The sequence below is a fragment of the Punica granatum genome, chromosome 4 (assembly GCF_007655135.1).
Source record: "Punica granatum isolate Tunisia-2019 chromosome 4, ASM765513v2, whole genome shotgun sequence".
NCBI classification, from domain to species: domain Eukaryota; kingdom Viridiplantae; phylum Streptophyta; class Magnoliopsida; order Myrtales; family Lythraceae; genus Punica; species Punica granatum.
The window spans coordinates 38,058,142-38,070,047 of NC_045130.1; the positions used below are offsets into that span (position 1 = coordinate 38,058,142).

General features: G+C 39.4%; 2 protein-coding genes across 3 annotated transcripts; both read right to left on the minus strand.

Moving 5' to 3' along the window:
- Window positions 1-1,696: 1,696 nt before the first annotated feature.
- Window positions 1,697-3,954, minus strand: LOC116206200 (dof zinc finger protein DOF4.6-like). Its single transcript, XM_031539009.1, has 2 exons — window positions 3,627-3,954; window positions 1,697-3,105 (listed from the first exon to the last, which is right to left on the minus strand). The coding sequence occupies exons 1-2, from the start codon at window positions 3,651-3,653 to the stop codon at window positions 2,224-2,226; spliced, it is 909 nt and encodes a 302-aa protein (XP_031394869.1). The 5' UTR covers window positions 3,654-3,954; the 3' UTR covers window positions 1,697-2,223.
- A 3,559-nt stretch (window positions 3,955-7,513) lies between these two features.
- LOC116205844 lies at window positions 7,514-11,617 on the minus strand. 2 transcript variants are annotated; one of them, XM_031538519.1, is made up of 9 exons: window positions 11,220-11,617; window positions 10,358-10,489; window positions 10,125-10,248; window positions 9,213-9,652; window positions 9,005-9,081; window positions 8,787-8,922; window positions 8,382-8,585; window positions 8,040-8,095; window positions 7,514-7,819 (listed from the first exon to the last, which is right to left on the minus strand). In XM_031538519.1, exons 1-9 carry the CDS (start codon window positions 11,604-11,606, stop codon window positions 7,696-7,698), a joined length of 1,680 nt encoding a protein of 559 aa, XP_031394379.1. In that variant the 5' UTR covers window positions 11,607-11,617; the 3' UTR covers window positions 7,514-7,695. The 2 variants fall into 2 exon arrangements, with proteins under 2 accessions (XP_031394379.1, XP_031394380.1); XM_031538520.1 differs by lacking the exon at window positions 7,514-7,819 and adding an exon at window positions 7,825-7,933.
- Between the last annotated feature and the right edge of the window lie 289 nt (window positions 11,618-11,906).

The following is an 11,906-nucleotide window of genomic DNA, read 5'->3' on the forward strand; positions in this document are numbered from 1 at the left end:
ATTAGAGTAGTGTCCGCACGATACGTAGTAGCCAAGCAATAAAAAAGGGACAAATGGGAGTTTCATGAAGGGAAGGGAAGGAAACAAAATCTATGAAAAGAATCAAAACCCTTTCTGTATTTCTATATACTATAGCCGTACTGATGTACCCCCATTACGTGCACTGTTACATAAACATCTTTTTTATATTCGTTTTAGGATTTTAGAGTTGTATCCGTACTAAGCGCGTAATTACATAAATGTTAAGTTTTTAGCAGAGCCAATATTACATCTACAATATTGATGATTATATGATAATCTTATTTTAAAAAAAGAAGATATAACATAGTTTTGTTAATTAAAAATATTTTTTTCAATAATAAAGGAGCTCATAGATCTAATACAATAAAATAAAAATTTTAAATAAAGGAGAACATGTATATCTACTGGTAATATTCGAACTCATAACCATTTGGTTCTTAGGTCTGGACACGTGTAATTGCACCAAGTCCCTTTTTTCTGCTAATCAAATATATTAATTAATGGAAAAAAAATATAGAAGGGAAATGTCGAGTTGATCAGAGGGGAAGAGAGAGAGAGACAGTCGAAGAGAGTTATAAAAAAAAAGTGACAATTATAGTGATTAAACCCCCTGATTTATCCACAACTTCTTCATAATATGATAATTATCAATTTTATATTCCCATTCATACGGAACGTTAAAAGAGTAAGTGTCTTTTTTTTTTTTGGTTGATAGAATGAAAGTCATTCTACCAAAGAAAAAAGTTTCATTTGCTTTTCTTGTCCTTTTATGATAGTATTTACTTAATATGTACATATATATTATATATATATCTTTATTAAAGCATAAGGGGTCATGCGATGCATGTATAATTTCTGCGTGCGTACTAAGTACAAGTATATATACGTATACCAAAGCCCACAATTACATATATACATATAATTATTTCAATTAATTACATATAATTGAACTAAACACCATTAAAATATCCTTTACATAATCAGAATTATCTTAATTTGAGCTTTACTGGCTATCATAAAGTGGGAGGCCACGTGAGGCTCAAAGGACCCTCATCTCCATCTCTCCATGGTCCTTGATTATTATTCCCTTTTGCCATTTGCCCAACTCATCACCCGTTCATTTTTATACCTCCTCACATCATTTACAAATTATACATTTATTTATTTGTTTATAAATCGAATAACTGTTCCTCCATAGTAAGGAATGTGAGACTGTTCAAATGGAACAACAAAGAGAATCTTCGACACACAGATGGGTGTTGATTGGACCAGACATATTCTGAACCCTATGTTTGGTAACATAAAAGGAGATGTGATATGTGAGAGAGGAGAGAGAGAGGAGGAGTTTTTGCGGTAAAAGTATTGACAGCCCACTTTGGGAGACGAGAGAGAAGAATTATTGTTGCCAATTATAATTGTAATAATTCTAATAGTCCATCCCCTATGGTGTCACTTCGATTTTTTACCATAAAATCCACCAAACCCCCCATCCTATCTAAAGGACACAAATTGGAGAGATTCCCTCCCTCCATCCCTTCAAATCTCAATCAAGGAGACAACATTCCCATTATACCTTAGAGACAGTCGATGATGACAGGAAGTCCGTACAACATACATTTCGAGCTGATTATTATCTTGAGGGACCCAATTACACACATTGGGTACAGAACTGATATAGCGAAAAAATCAGTCTTTTTATTTCAATCATGCATGATATACATTCCCACGTGCCATATCCAATCCAACACGAAAAAAGGAACCCCTTTCTAAGATTCACAACCATTGGTCATGCATAAAGAACTCTCTCTCTCTCTCTTTCTGTCTTTCTCTCTCTCTCTATATATATATATATATGTATGATACATTAGAGAAATTAGGCAAACAAGAAATTCATTATAGAGGTGAAAAATGAAAAATTAGCGCAAAAGCGAAAGCGCATTCCTTTTTCTACTTGTTAGTCTTCCTCCACCAAATTCTAACAAGCCACACTCCTATCAATTCATTGAAAAAGGAAAGGAAAAATAAATTAAGAAAACAAAAGGAGAAAGAAAGAGTAAAGGCACGAAGCTCCTCCGCAAGAGCACGACGAAGAACCATAATAACGGTATAACCAATACTTTCAGAGAATTACCGATATGACTACGGTACGTCATGTTACGTACAGTTAAAATACGATTGATTGTCACACATGCAAAAGCACGGCTATAGTTGCCATGATCCACCTCCTCCACCAAACATCCCACTGTTATTCCAATTATACCCACTTGAAGAATGATCCTCTTGCCCTCTACTATTATGATCACGCTGATCATAAATTAACCCATCACCATCATCATCACCACTTCTTGCATTGGCACTCTCTGGAGCACTTTCACCATTATTATTCCCAGCAATTCCACTCCCAAACCCATTATTGTTGTCACTACCAAGAGAGAAGTAATGAAGGGTTGGCTTCAATTCTGGCAAGGAGCTAAACAACCCACCCGATGAGTAAACGTTGCCGATCGGATCTGCCGAGCCCGGAGGAGGGACAGTAAGAGCCATGAAATTGCCCAAAGTCAGTTCACTTGAAGTGATGAAGCTAGGGTTTTGAGGAAGCATTGGTAGGTTTCCATCATAGGCTAGGTTGAGATCATGGCCTTGGACTGAACTAGGGTTTTGAGGGTCAGATTGGATCAAGCCACTAATTGGTGGGGTACTCAGATTATTGGGATGATTGTTAGTGATCATCATAATATTCTTCTTGGATGATGATGGTGATGATGATGATGTTCTCTTGTTCTTCCTTGAACCTCCACCCACAGGGACATTCCTGAGGGACCCACCTTGGGTCCAATACCTCCTACAAGTCTTGCAGAAGTACCTGGGCTGGGAGAGGCTGTAGTTGTTGTAGTAACAGAACTTGGTGTTGGTTGAGTTGCACCTTGGGCAGTTCAAGTTAGCCTCTTTCTGCAGCTGCTGCTGTTGTCCCTTCTGTGCCCTAATTGCCCTCTCCTCTAGGGCTTCCCTCGATGAAGATGGCACTGATGATAAGCTCTCCAACTCCAACATGGCCTTACTACTAACAACCCCATTAATATTACCCTACCAAAAAAAAAAAGAAAAAATTGGTACCACCAACAAAAAAAAAAGTGAGGAAACCCACACACATATATATATAACTACATCATCATCATCATCATCATCATCTTCAAGGGAAGGTAAAGGAAAGCAAGACAGAGAAGGGAAGATGGGAAAGAATTGGGAAACAAACAAGGCAGAGGCAAACAAAGCAGAAAGCTGCTTTTTACACTTCGAGGATTACAAGAAACAAAAGGGAAAAGGGTGAAAAGGGAAAAGTTTTGCAAACTTTTATTCAAAACCAAAGAGAATGAGAGAGAGAGAGCGGGGGGAGAGAGAGATCTGTCAAAAGACAAGCAACAAAGGTTCAAAAGAACATTTTAGTGGGGAGGGGTAAGCTTTGCTTGAGACATCATCATCTCATATGGGGAAAAGAAAGGTGAAAAAAACACCCTTTCAACTTTAGCATCAAAGCAAAAGCTTATCTCCAAGGGAAAGGAAAAAAAGGAGAAATAATTACAAAGTTCAAGTTTCTATATATATACCTGAGGCCACTGAGATGCATAATCCATGGATTAATTGAGAGAGAGAGAGAGAGAGAGAATAAAGCACAGGGAGAGAGGGAGAGAGAGAGAGGTGAAAAGGCCTTGTTTGTGCAAAGTCTTTGAGGGAGAGGAGAGAAAAAGAAGAAGCTGTCCACCTCTCCTTGCTGCTGTTCTTAAAGCAAAATTTCTGCGTATACACAGTTACACACAGACCCCCTTGGAAAAGATATGTTATTTGAGCTGAGAGAGAGAGAGAGAGAGAGAGAGAGAGAGAAGGCAATGAGGCATAAGGGGTATTTCTGTCCAACAACACTACTGTTGGAGCCTTTGATTGCCATTTCATGTGTATATAGTATATACGCTTCATGCTCCACATGGTGATGGTGATGAAGGGTTCACAAATTCTTGGGAATCACCGTACGCATACCCCAAGCTCATGAAAAATGTTCTCTTAACAAGTTGCTCCGGGATCGACTCGAACATCATATCGCCGGTACTATAGAAATAAAGAAATTCTTGTAACCAAAAATAAAATAAAATTCCGATAAAGGTCGGATAGATATTTGTATCTGCATATATAAATTTATTGATGGATTTTCATAGACTCGTGATCATGTAAAGAAAATTAATATTTCCACTAGGTCTTGGCACTTATACCCCCAAGCTCATGAAATTTGTTTATGAACATCTTAGCTTTGGACCAACTCAAACATCTTGACAGTGAGATAGAAACAGAGAGATTCCCGAAAACCTAGGGTTTCGACAAACCCTGTATTGGGTGCATCTACATTTAATTGATCTTCCATATGATGAATATATGAATTTTCAAGGTGGGTTTTCATGGAGGATCATGATCACCTCAAAGAAAATGAAATATACATCCATCATATAATACTTTCCCCCAGTAATTATGACTAAAGGTGGACCTCAGAGTCTAATCAATTATTCTAACATGTCATGTGTGCGTACTCCCAGAATGTCCATGTCCATTTACTATAGGGGGAGAGATTAGGGAAGGAGAGGGTTCTGCCCTGTACTGTACATATCCTATCAGTATCATTTTGGGATTGTCAATGCTCATTCACCCAAATCACTCCAATTTTCTTTTTCTTATTTAATTGTGTGGCTGTTCCCTTTACATTGCGAATCCCACTGACCCTCTGAGTGGGGTTTTTTTAATCCTATTACTATTATTCTTATTCTAATCAGCACAGAGAGGGAGAGAGCGAGAGAACTATAGGAACTAGGAAGTGAACAAGAAATTTCTTTTTCATTCCTTCTCCTCGAAAAATTAAATAATCAATTTCACTTATAAAATTATTATAATTATATTATATTATCTCTTCTTACCACTAAAGATAATAATTATGGGATCTACTTCATCGATTTGGTACAATTATTTGAGATGAGGATATGATACATCATGTAATTTGAGCAACTCGACAATAAGGTAATGAAAAATGAACTCTAGTGTGCTTGATTTTAGAGTTAAGTGGAGTTGAGTTTTGATTTTAATTGGTTTGTAATGATTGTGATGTTGAATTATGAGAGAATGGGTGAAAAAGTAATGAATAATTGAAAAAAAAGTAATAATTATATTATTGAATTGTGAAAAAAATAATAATGAATAGTTGAGATAATTTATTATTAAAAATTGAATTGAATGGTTAAAAAATTTGAAGAAAAATAAAAAAGTAATAATTATGTTATTGATTTTTGTTATGTAGTAAGTAAAGTTAAAATCTTAAAATCAGATTGCAAAATAAAACGGACCAGAGTCGGATGGGAATCAAGGGTAAAAGTGAGACGAGCCCGAATATGAGAGACTCAAGTTCCGCTCAATCATTCGCTCATGAGCTCCGGCTTAGGCTCGAGCTCGCTCAAGTCTGAATATCTAAACTTGAGGTTGGCTTGTTACAAAAAAAGACTCGAGCTCGAGCTCAACGAGGATTTGACCAGTGAAGTAAAAAAGCTCCGACTCAACCATGCTCGAACTTCGTACAAGTTCAGATGGGATCTAACTCATTTAGATTCGAAATAGAATCGATAATTATAAACATGTAATAAAAGTTCCATTAAGCTTGCGAACTTCTTGAGCTGACACTGTTGAGATCGGCTCGGTCGACGGACTGACGAGTTCAACTTAAATTCATCTCAAGCTCGATGAAATCAAGCCAAATTCGAATTTTCATATAGTCGAACCCAGATAGTTCATGAATTGTCTCATCTCCAGAATCGATATACTGATGATATATATATATATATATATGAGTATGAAATATTATAATTTTTTTTTCATGAAATTATGATGAACTATGTTTATTTCTTTATGATATTTTATCACAAGATAGAGAAAGAGGAAGGAGAATGAAAGAGGATTCAAGTAGAGTTGAGATGTTCTGTTCCCACGCCACCACCATTACTAAAGTGAACCGAACTTTGGCGCTTTGTTGCTGTGTGAAAGTGGCAGTCGCCCTGTTTGTCAGTCCACTATATTACTATTATACTATTATTATTATCATCTTATCTTGCAGAGAAATTAATATATTATTTTATGAAACAAACATAAATTTATCTACTAGCATTATGTTGTATATTTTTTTCGAACGTTGTAATAATAATTATGAATATAAATTTATTCGAGTCGGAAAGTAAAGAAGAAGAAAGAGGAGGAAGACGCTTCCTTCTCAGCCAACACAAGAAGATCAAACGACTAAAGAAATGATAAATGGAAGAATGTTTCATATATTTTCTAAAAGTATCTGAATGGCCATTTTCTGAAGCATATATATTTGACCACCTCGACTAGCAAGCACCTACCCGCACTTGTAAAATATATATTTTTTGACGGTGCGACCCACGAAATTGTTCTCATGGTCGTAAGGCTCGGATCCTGCTGTCACACACTTGATAATAAGTCGATCAGACGGACACAGCGCATATCACAAAGTCATACGAATATATTCTTGTTTACGAAAGTGCAATACTTAATTCAACGTTTGCAGACGTATTTCCATTCCAACGCATTTAATTGTTTGAATTTACTAATTTTTTATAATAATAATAATCAGTATTTTTGTTTAATGTTTTGCTCGCCTCTTTTATTTTACGTACTCGGCCGGTGGTCGGGCCTCTCTATATTTGCCGCCAGAATTCCCATCGTGCAGTGACGGCGGCGGCGGCTCGAAAATCATAAGCCGGCTCGAGCGTTGCGCTTCACGGCAGAGGCCGACAGGCCCCAACCCCACGTGGGGACCCACCCCGCATGAATTGATGTCTGCCTGTGTTCCAGTCGATAGCGAGACGCGTCGCTGACGTCAAACGGAAGAATATGGTTACCTGACTCCAAAGAAGAACCAACGGTCGAGGCTCGGCCCCACCAGACCAGGAATAGCAGTCATACGGTGCGATCGTTTCCACGGGAATTGAGGATAGACTTTTCATCCGCACCGTAGGATAATTCACGATGAGGATTCATGGACCGCCTTGGGTTGGCCCACTCAAGTTGATGGTCCCAGAAAGAGAGTAATGGATCGCAGGGGCCCATCATTCACAAACACCCACTTGTATTTCCACACCGTCTCGACGTCGCCTTGTACTCTTGGTCACGTGCTGCATGCCATGTCGACTTGACTCGGCTTCTATGTCGATATAGAAATGGTGCGCTGCCAACTTGAATCAGCTTTTATGCCAATATAGCAACAACGGCACAACGACAAAGATAACCTATTCGAAGTCGGGCACCGAGAAGGTGCTCGACAGTATCACAAGGGTTTTCGAGAAGATGCAGAGTCAAACAGGATCTAAGGGCCTGTTTGGTTTCATGATCAGATTTTAGAATCATGATTTTGATTTTAACTCTATCCACTGCACAACAAAAACCCACGTTTCTCAAGTCAAATTTATAATACCATCTCATTTGTCTTTTTTTCACAATCAAAATCAAAATCAAAATCAAAGTTACTTTAACTCTGAAACCAAACGCCCCCTAATTCATCATCGGTTGGAATTTCCAGCACAGTCGGGTAAATCATTCAAAGTTTGAATGACGTGACCGTCTAAGCTTTCATCACCTCTTATAAAGACGAGGAATCGAACTACTGGATGATATCAGCAGCCACGGTCGAATGGCATTAGAGCTTTGTGCTACAACGGCCCCACGCGGAAGAGTTGGAACATAACATGTCAGAGGCCTGGGTGGGACACAGAGAACTCAGAATTTGATTCGGTGTTTAGACGAGATGGATAAAAGCTCCTTCAACCAGAAGAGAGACTCCAAAGAATATCCATTCGAATATAAGACATCACTGCAGAACATATCCAATGCCCGTCAAAGGACGGTCTGGGTATATGTCTATATATGTACCTAATTATGATGACAACAGAGATCGAAATAGAATGGAGACACATTACTCATTCAACTTGCAGACATCGATGAACTTCTGAACCGCATTGTGGTACTGTGTGCCCTGCCAGAAGTTCATCCAAGGAGAAAATTTAGTGCCGGTCCGAAACCGAACAACAAAATGTATCGATAATGCTCTGTTTCACATCTCAAAACTTTCATTGCTACACCAGACTAAAAATACCGTGTCAAACTTAAATGAGAAGTATATTCAGAACCGGGAAGCAAACTCGTAATTAAGAAATGAACCGATGGGAGGCGTGAGATGATTTCGCGATAAGCCAGTAGCGGTGCAGGAATTTCATGGAAATTCAGATCAGGAAACAGAGAGATGGAGATGTACATCCTACCTCCCAGTACAGTTGATTGCAGTCCATGCACTGCCAAAACTCTAAATTCTTGTCGAAGAGGCAGTTCGGAATTTTTTGAAAACCTTTTGCAGCTTCAACAGCCTCCTCCATTGTAAGAGGCTTCTGTATGAACCTTCCATTGCATTTTGTGCACCTTGACATCAGCTGATCCTCACATATTTGTAACTGAAAAGTTTCTATTACCTGCAGAAATACTTCCTCATCAGGCTCTCATCAAGGAGTCTAAACCTCACAGTAAGAATTTAGACAACAAAACACATTCATACTAAAATCACAAAATTTATGGCATCATTTGCACATTCCACATGACGAGGACATTGTTGACCCTGCTCAATAGATTTTTCAGCTTCACATGAAAATTTGCAATAATTGCTTAGTATTTACCTCTATCAGCTGCTCATTTTTCAGGAGACTCTTGATCCGGTAAATTTGATTTTTCAACAAATATTCATGTCTCAGAAGTTTTGCGTCTCTTGTAAGGAGAACTCTGTTTTCTCTCTGTGCTTGACCAATCAGGTCCCTGCAACCCATGAACTGAATAGTAAATAAGTGCGTGTGGAGAAACAAAAGGGCAATCCCCTGAAGACACTTAAGAAACACACCGTGGTTCCGGCTTTTTCAAATAGGGGATTGCAGCATCTATGCCAACACAGCGCAAATGTTTTGCCAGACCTTCAACCTATGAACAACCACGTTAGGTTAGCTATGATAAATTATGAATTATCCGTTCTACTGCAGTCCCTCGGCAATAAATGACCAGCTGCTGATTATCATAATTGAAGGTTAGTCATAAGGAAAAGAGATGCGTACCATCACATCACAGAGAAACTTAGGACAACCATCACCACCAACCGCCAAATCCCATGGAGGAGGCCCTTCCCACTCATCAGAAGTTTCCCGCTTTTCTTTGCTGATTGTAACCACCGAAGACCGTTTCTTGCCTTTCTTTCCGAAGGGTTTAGGTTTCCTATCAGATTCATTCAGCAAAATCTTATCTCCATACTTCCTTACAATTCTCAAGAGGGACTCATCCATGGGCCTGGTGTTTGTACAGGATGACCTTGGAACTGCTCCATTTACCACAGCTACTCTATGAGGATATTCAGATGTTGAGGCAGCTTGAACTATACGTAAAGCTTCAACAAATTTGTTTGTTAAGATCGTACTATCTTTGTCAGGGACCTGAAGAAGCTCTTTCAACCCACGACTTATGTGTGAATAGACTGTGGTGTCACCATTCAAACATTGGCCTGTAATGGCAAGAACAAACTTCTTAAGAAAATCATAGAGTGCAATAACCATTCATAATTTCCATTCCCACACCTTTAAAATGAACAAAAAAATTTCATGTCTACAATACACCAACCAGAAATTAAGCACAAGAACCAGCTTAATAAGGTGTGAGCTAAGAAAGGGTATTCACGAGATTAAAAATGAAAACAAATTTGCTAACTTAAGTTTGTAAAATTCTGTAGAGTCAGAGCCTTAAAAAGGTCTAAGAAATGCACAAAATGTTTACCACATCCAGCACATGAATATCAATCGGCTATCAGTCCAATGTTACTGGAGAGAACAATGCATTCACAAATTGCACCACCATAAGTATTAAAAATTTGCAGGTTTCTTAAGCCCTTATAAAATTCAAGTGCATGAAAATCTACTTCGCAGTGATAGTTAAGGAAAGATGCTTTACAGGAGATTTGGCAGTTCGAGCAGAACAACCTTCACCAGCAACCCTGGTCTTAAAGACGTGGAATATTTGGAGTAAGCAGTGGGCATCTCTGGCTGCATATGCTTTCTGCTCTTCTGTAAGGGGGCACTGTGACCAGTCACTACATTGAAGTTCCTAGAAAATTCAATTACATTATCAATTTATTATGATAAATTCATGGCAACAAGTTCCCCCAATTTCCTACTGGCAGTAAACCAAACAGGTGATTGTACAAGAGCCGTACCTTGGAAAGTGAAAAGCCCAAAATTTCTTCACAGATAGTTGCCAGACTCTTTGTATCTTTATGCAACTTCCTTCCCACACGCTTTTGTTGCAGAAAACTGTAGATACTCATAATATCCATATAGGGCTCCACCTATTCAGCATCATTTTCATTAACATCTCAATTCCAAAATTCACCAACATAGTTATTCACATATAAACTCGAGTATTTGAATAAATAAACTAGCTGAGAGACTTCGTGTGAGACAAGTCACAACCACTCAGCAAAAAGCATGATATCTGCATTCCTATTTACCGCCTGTCAGTAAGGAATTCATGCCCATAAACTCAATCAGCAATAGCTAAAAATTATCGTCCAACACATTAACTGTCCATAAATAACCGAACTTGCACGACACAATGCACATTCGCGGAGCTGATGGAAGTATGGTGCAAATGTTCTGAATCTTCCGATAAGCTGCAACCATCAAATGCCGATATGTCCTCGACGAAATTTAGTCAGTTAGTACTTATACTAAAAAGAAATGTCGAGCTTTTCTAAACATGGTAACACCAGACGCTATCGCAAATTGAGAAAAGAGACAAATGACCGTGATGCCTAAACAGGAAATTCCTCGACATTTGCAGATAACGTTACCCTTTTAGTGCAAATGAGTCCACCAAATTATTATCATATGAGAGCGAAATTCAGCTTAAATTCCTTTCTTTCGGTAATAAATGAGGTACATAAAGAAATAAGGCTAAACAAAAACAGTCGAACCAGGACCTCTTGGTTCCAGGCCGACGCCTTGTGCCACTGCCTTCCTCAGCTTAAATTCCTTTCTATCAGAGGAAGCGGAGCTCCAAACGGTCGAATTACTTACCCTGTCAAAGCCTGGATCACATCCCTGCGCGCAAAATGTGGAGGAGAGGTACTTCAGGTCCTGCTTGAATTGAAATCCGAGCTTCAGAATGTCCGGCGAGGTGAACACGTCTCTCAGAATCTCCCAGATTGAAGGCAGAGGAATGGAGGACAGATCGAGCAGGAAGACCGGTGAGTCATCAGACTCGGCCGAACCCTCCAGTCCGTGGCTCAGACGGCATGCGAGCTGGAGGAGGGAGACGGTGGGGAAGATGGAGAGCTGGGAGGAGCGGGTGGGCTTCCACTCGGCGTCGAGTCCGATGATGGAGTACTGAGTCAGGGCCCGCGTCAGGTGAGCGAACTCCGGCGAGTCGGTGGAGGAGATGAACTGGACTTTGAGGGAGTCCATGGTACGTGCGAGAGAGCTGCCCTGTGGCGCCTATGGGACGATTAAGTATGACTATACTGGGCGAGCTGGGCTATGAGTTGAATTGGGCCACACTGTTGTCGGCCCAAGTTGAAGTGTCCCACCAGGCCGGCCCATACCAACTGACAGTTGGAACTTATCACGGGTCGGGTCCAGTGGAGGTTGGGAAGATAGAAGTCGAGGAACCAACTTTGCCGGGTCAAGGATCCAAAAACCCATCCAAATCCAAAGAGAGAATCGATCCGAGCGAGTCAGGTTTTTTGGAGCTACTTCACTGATAAC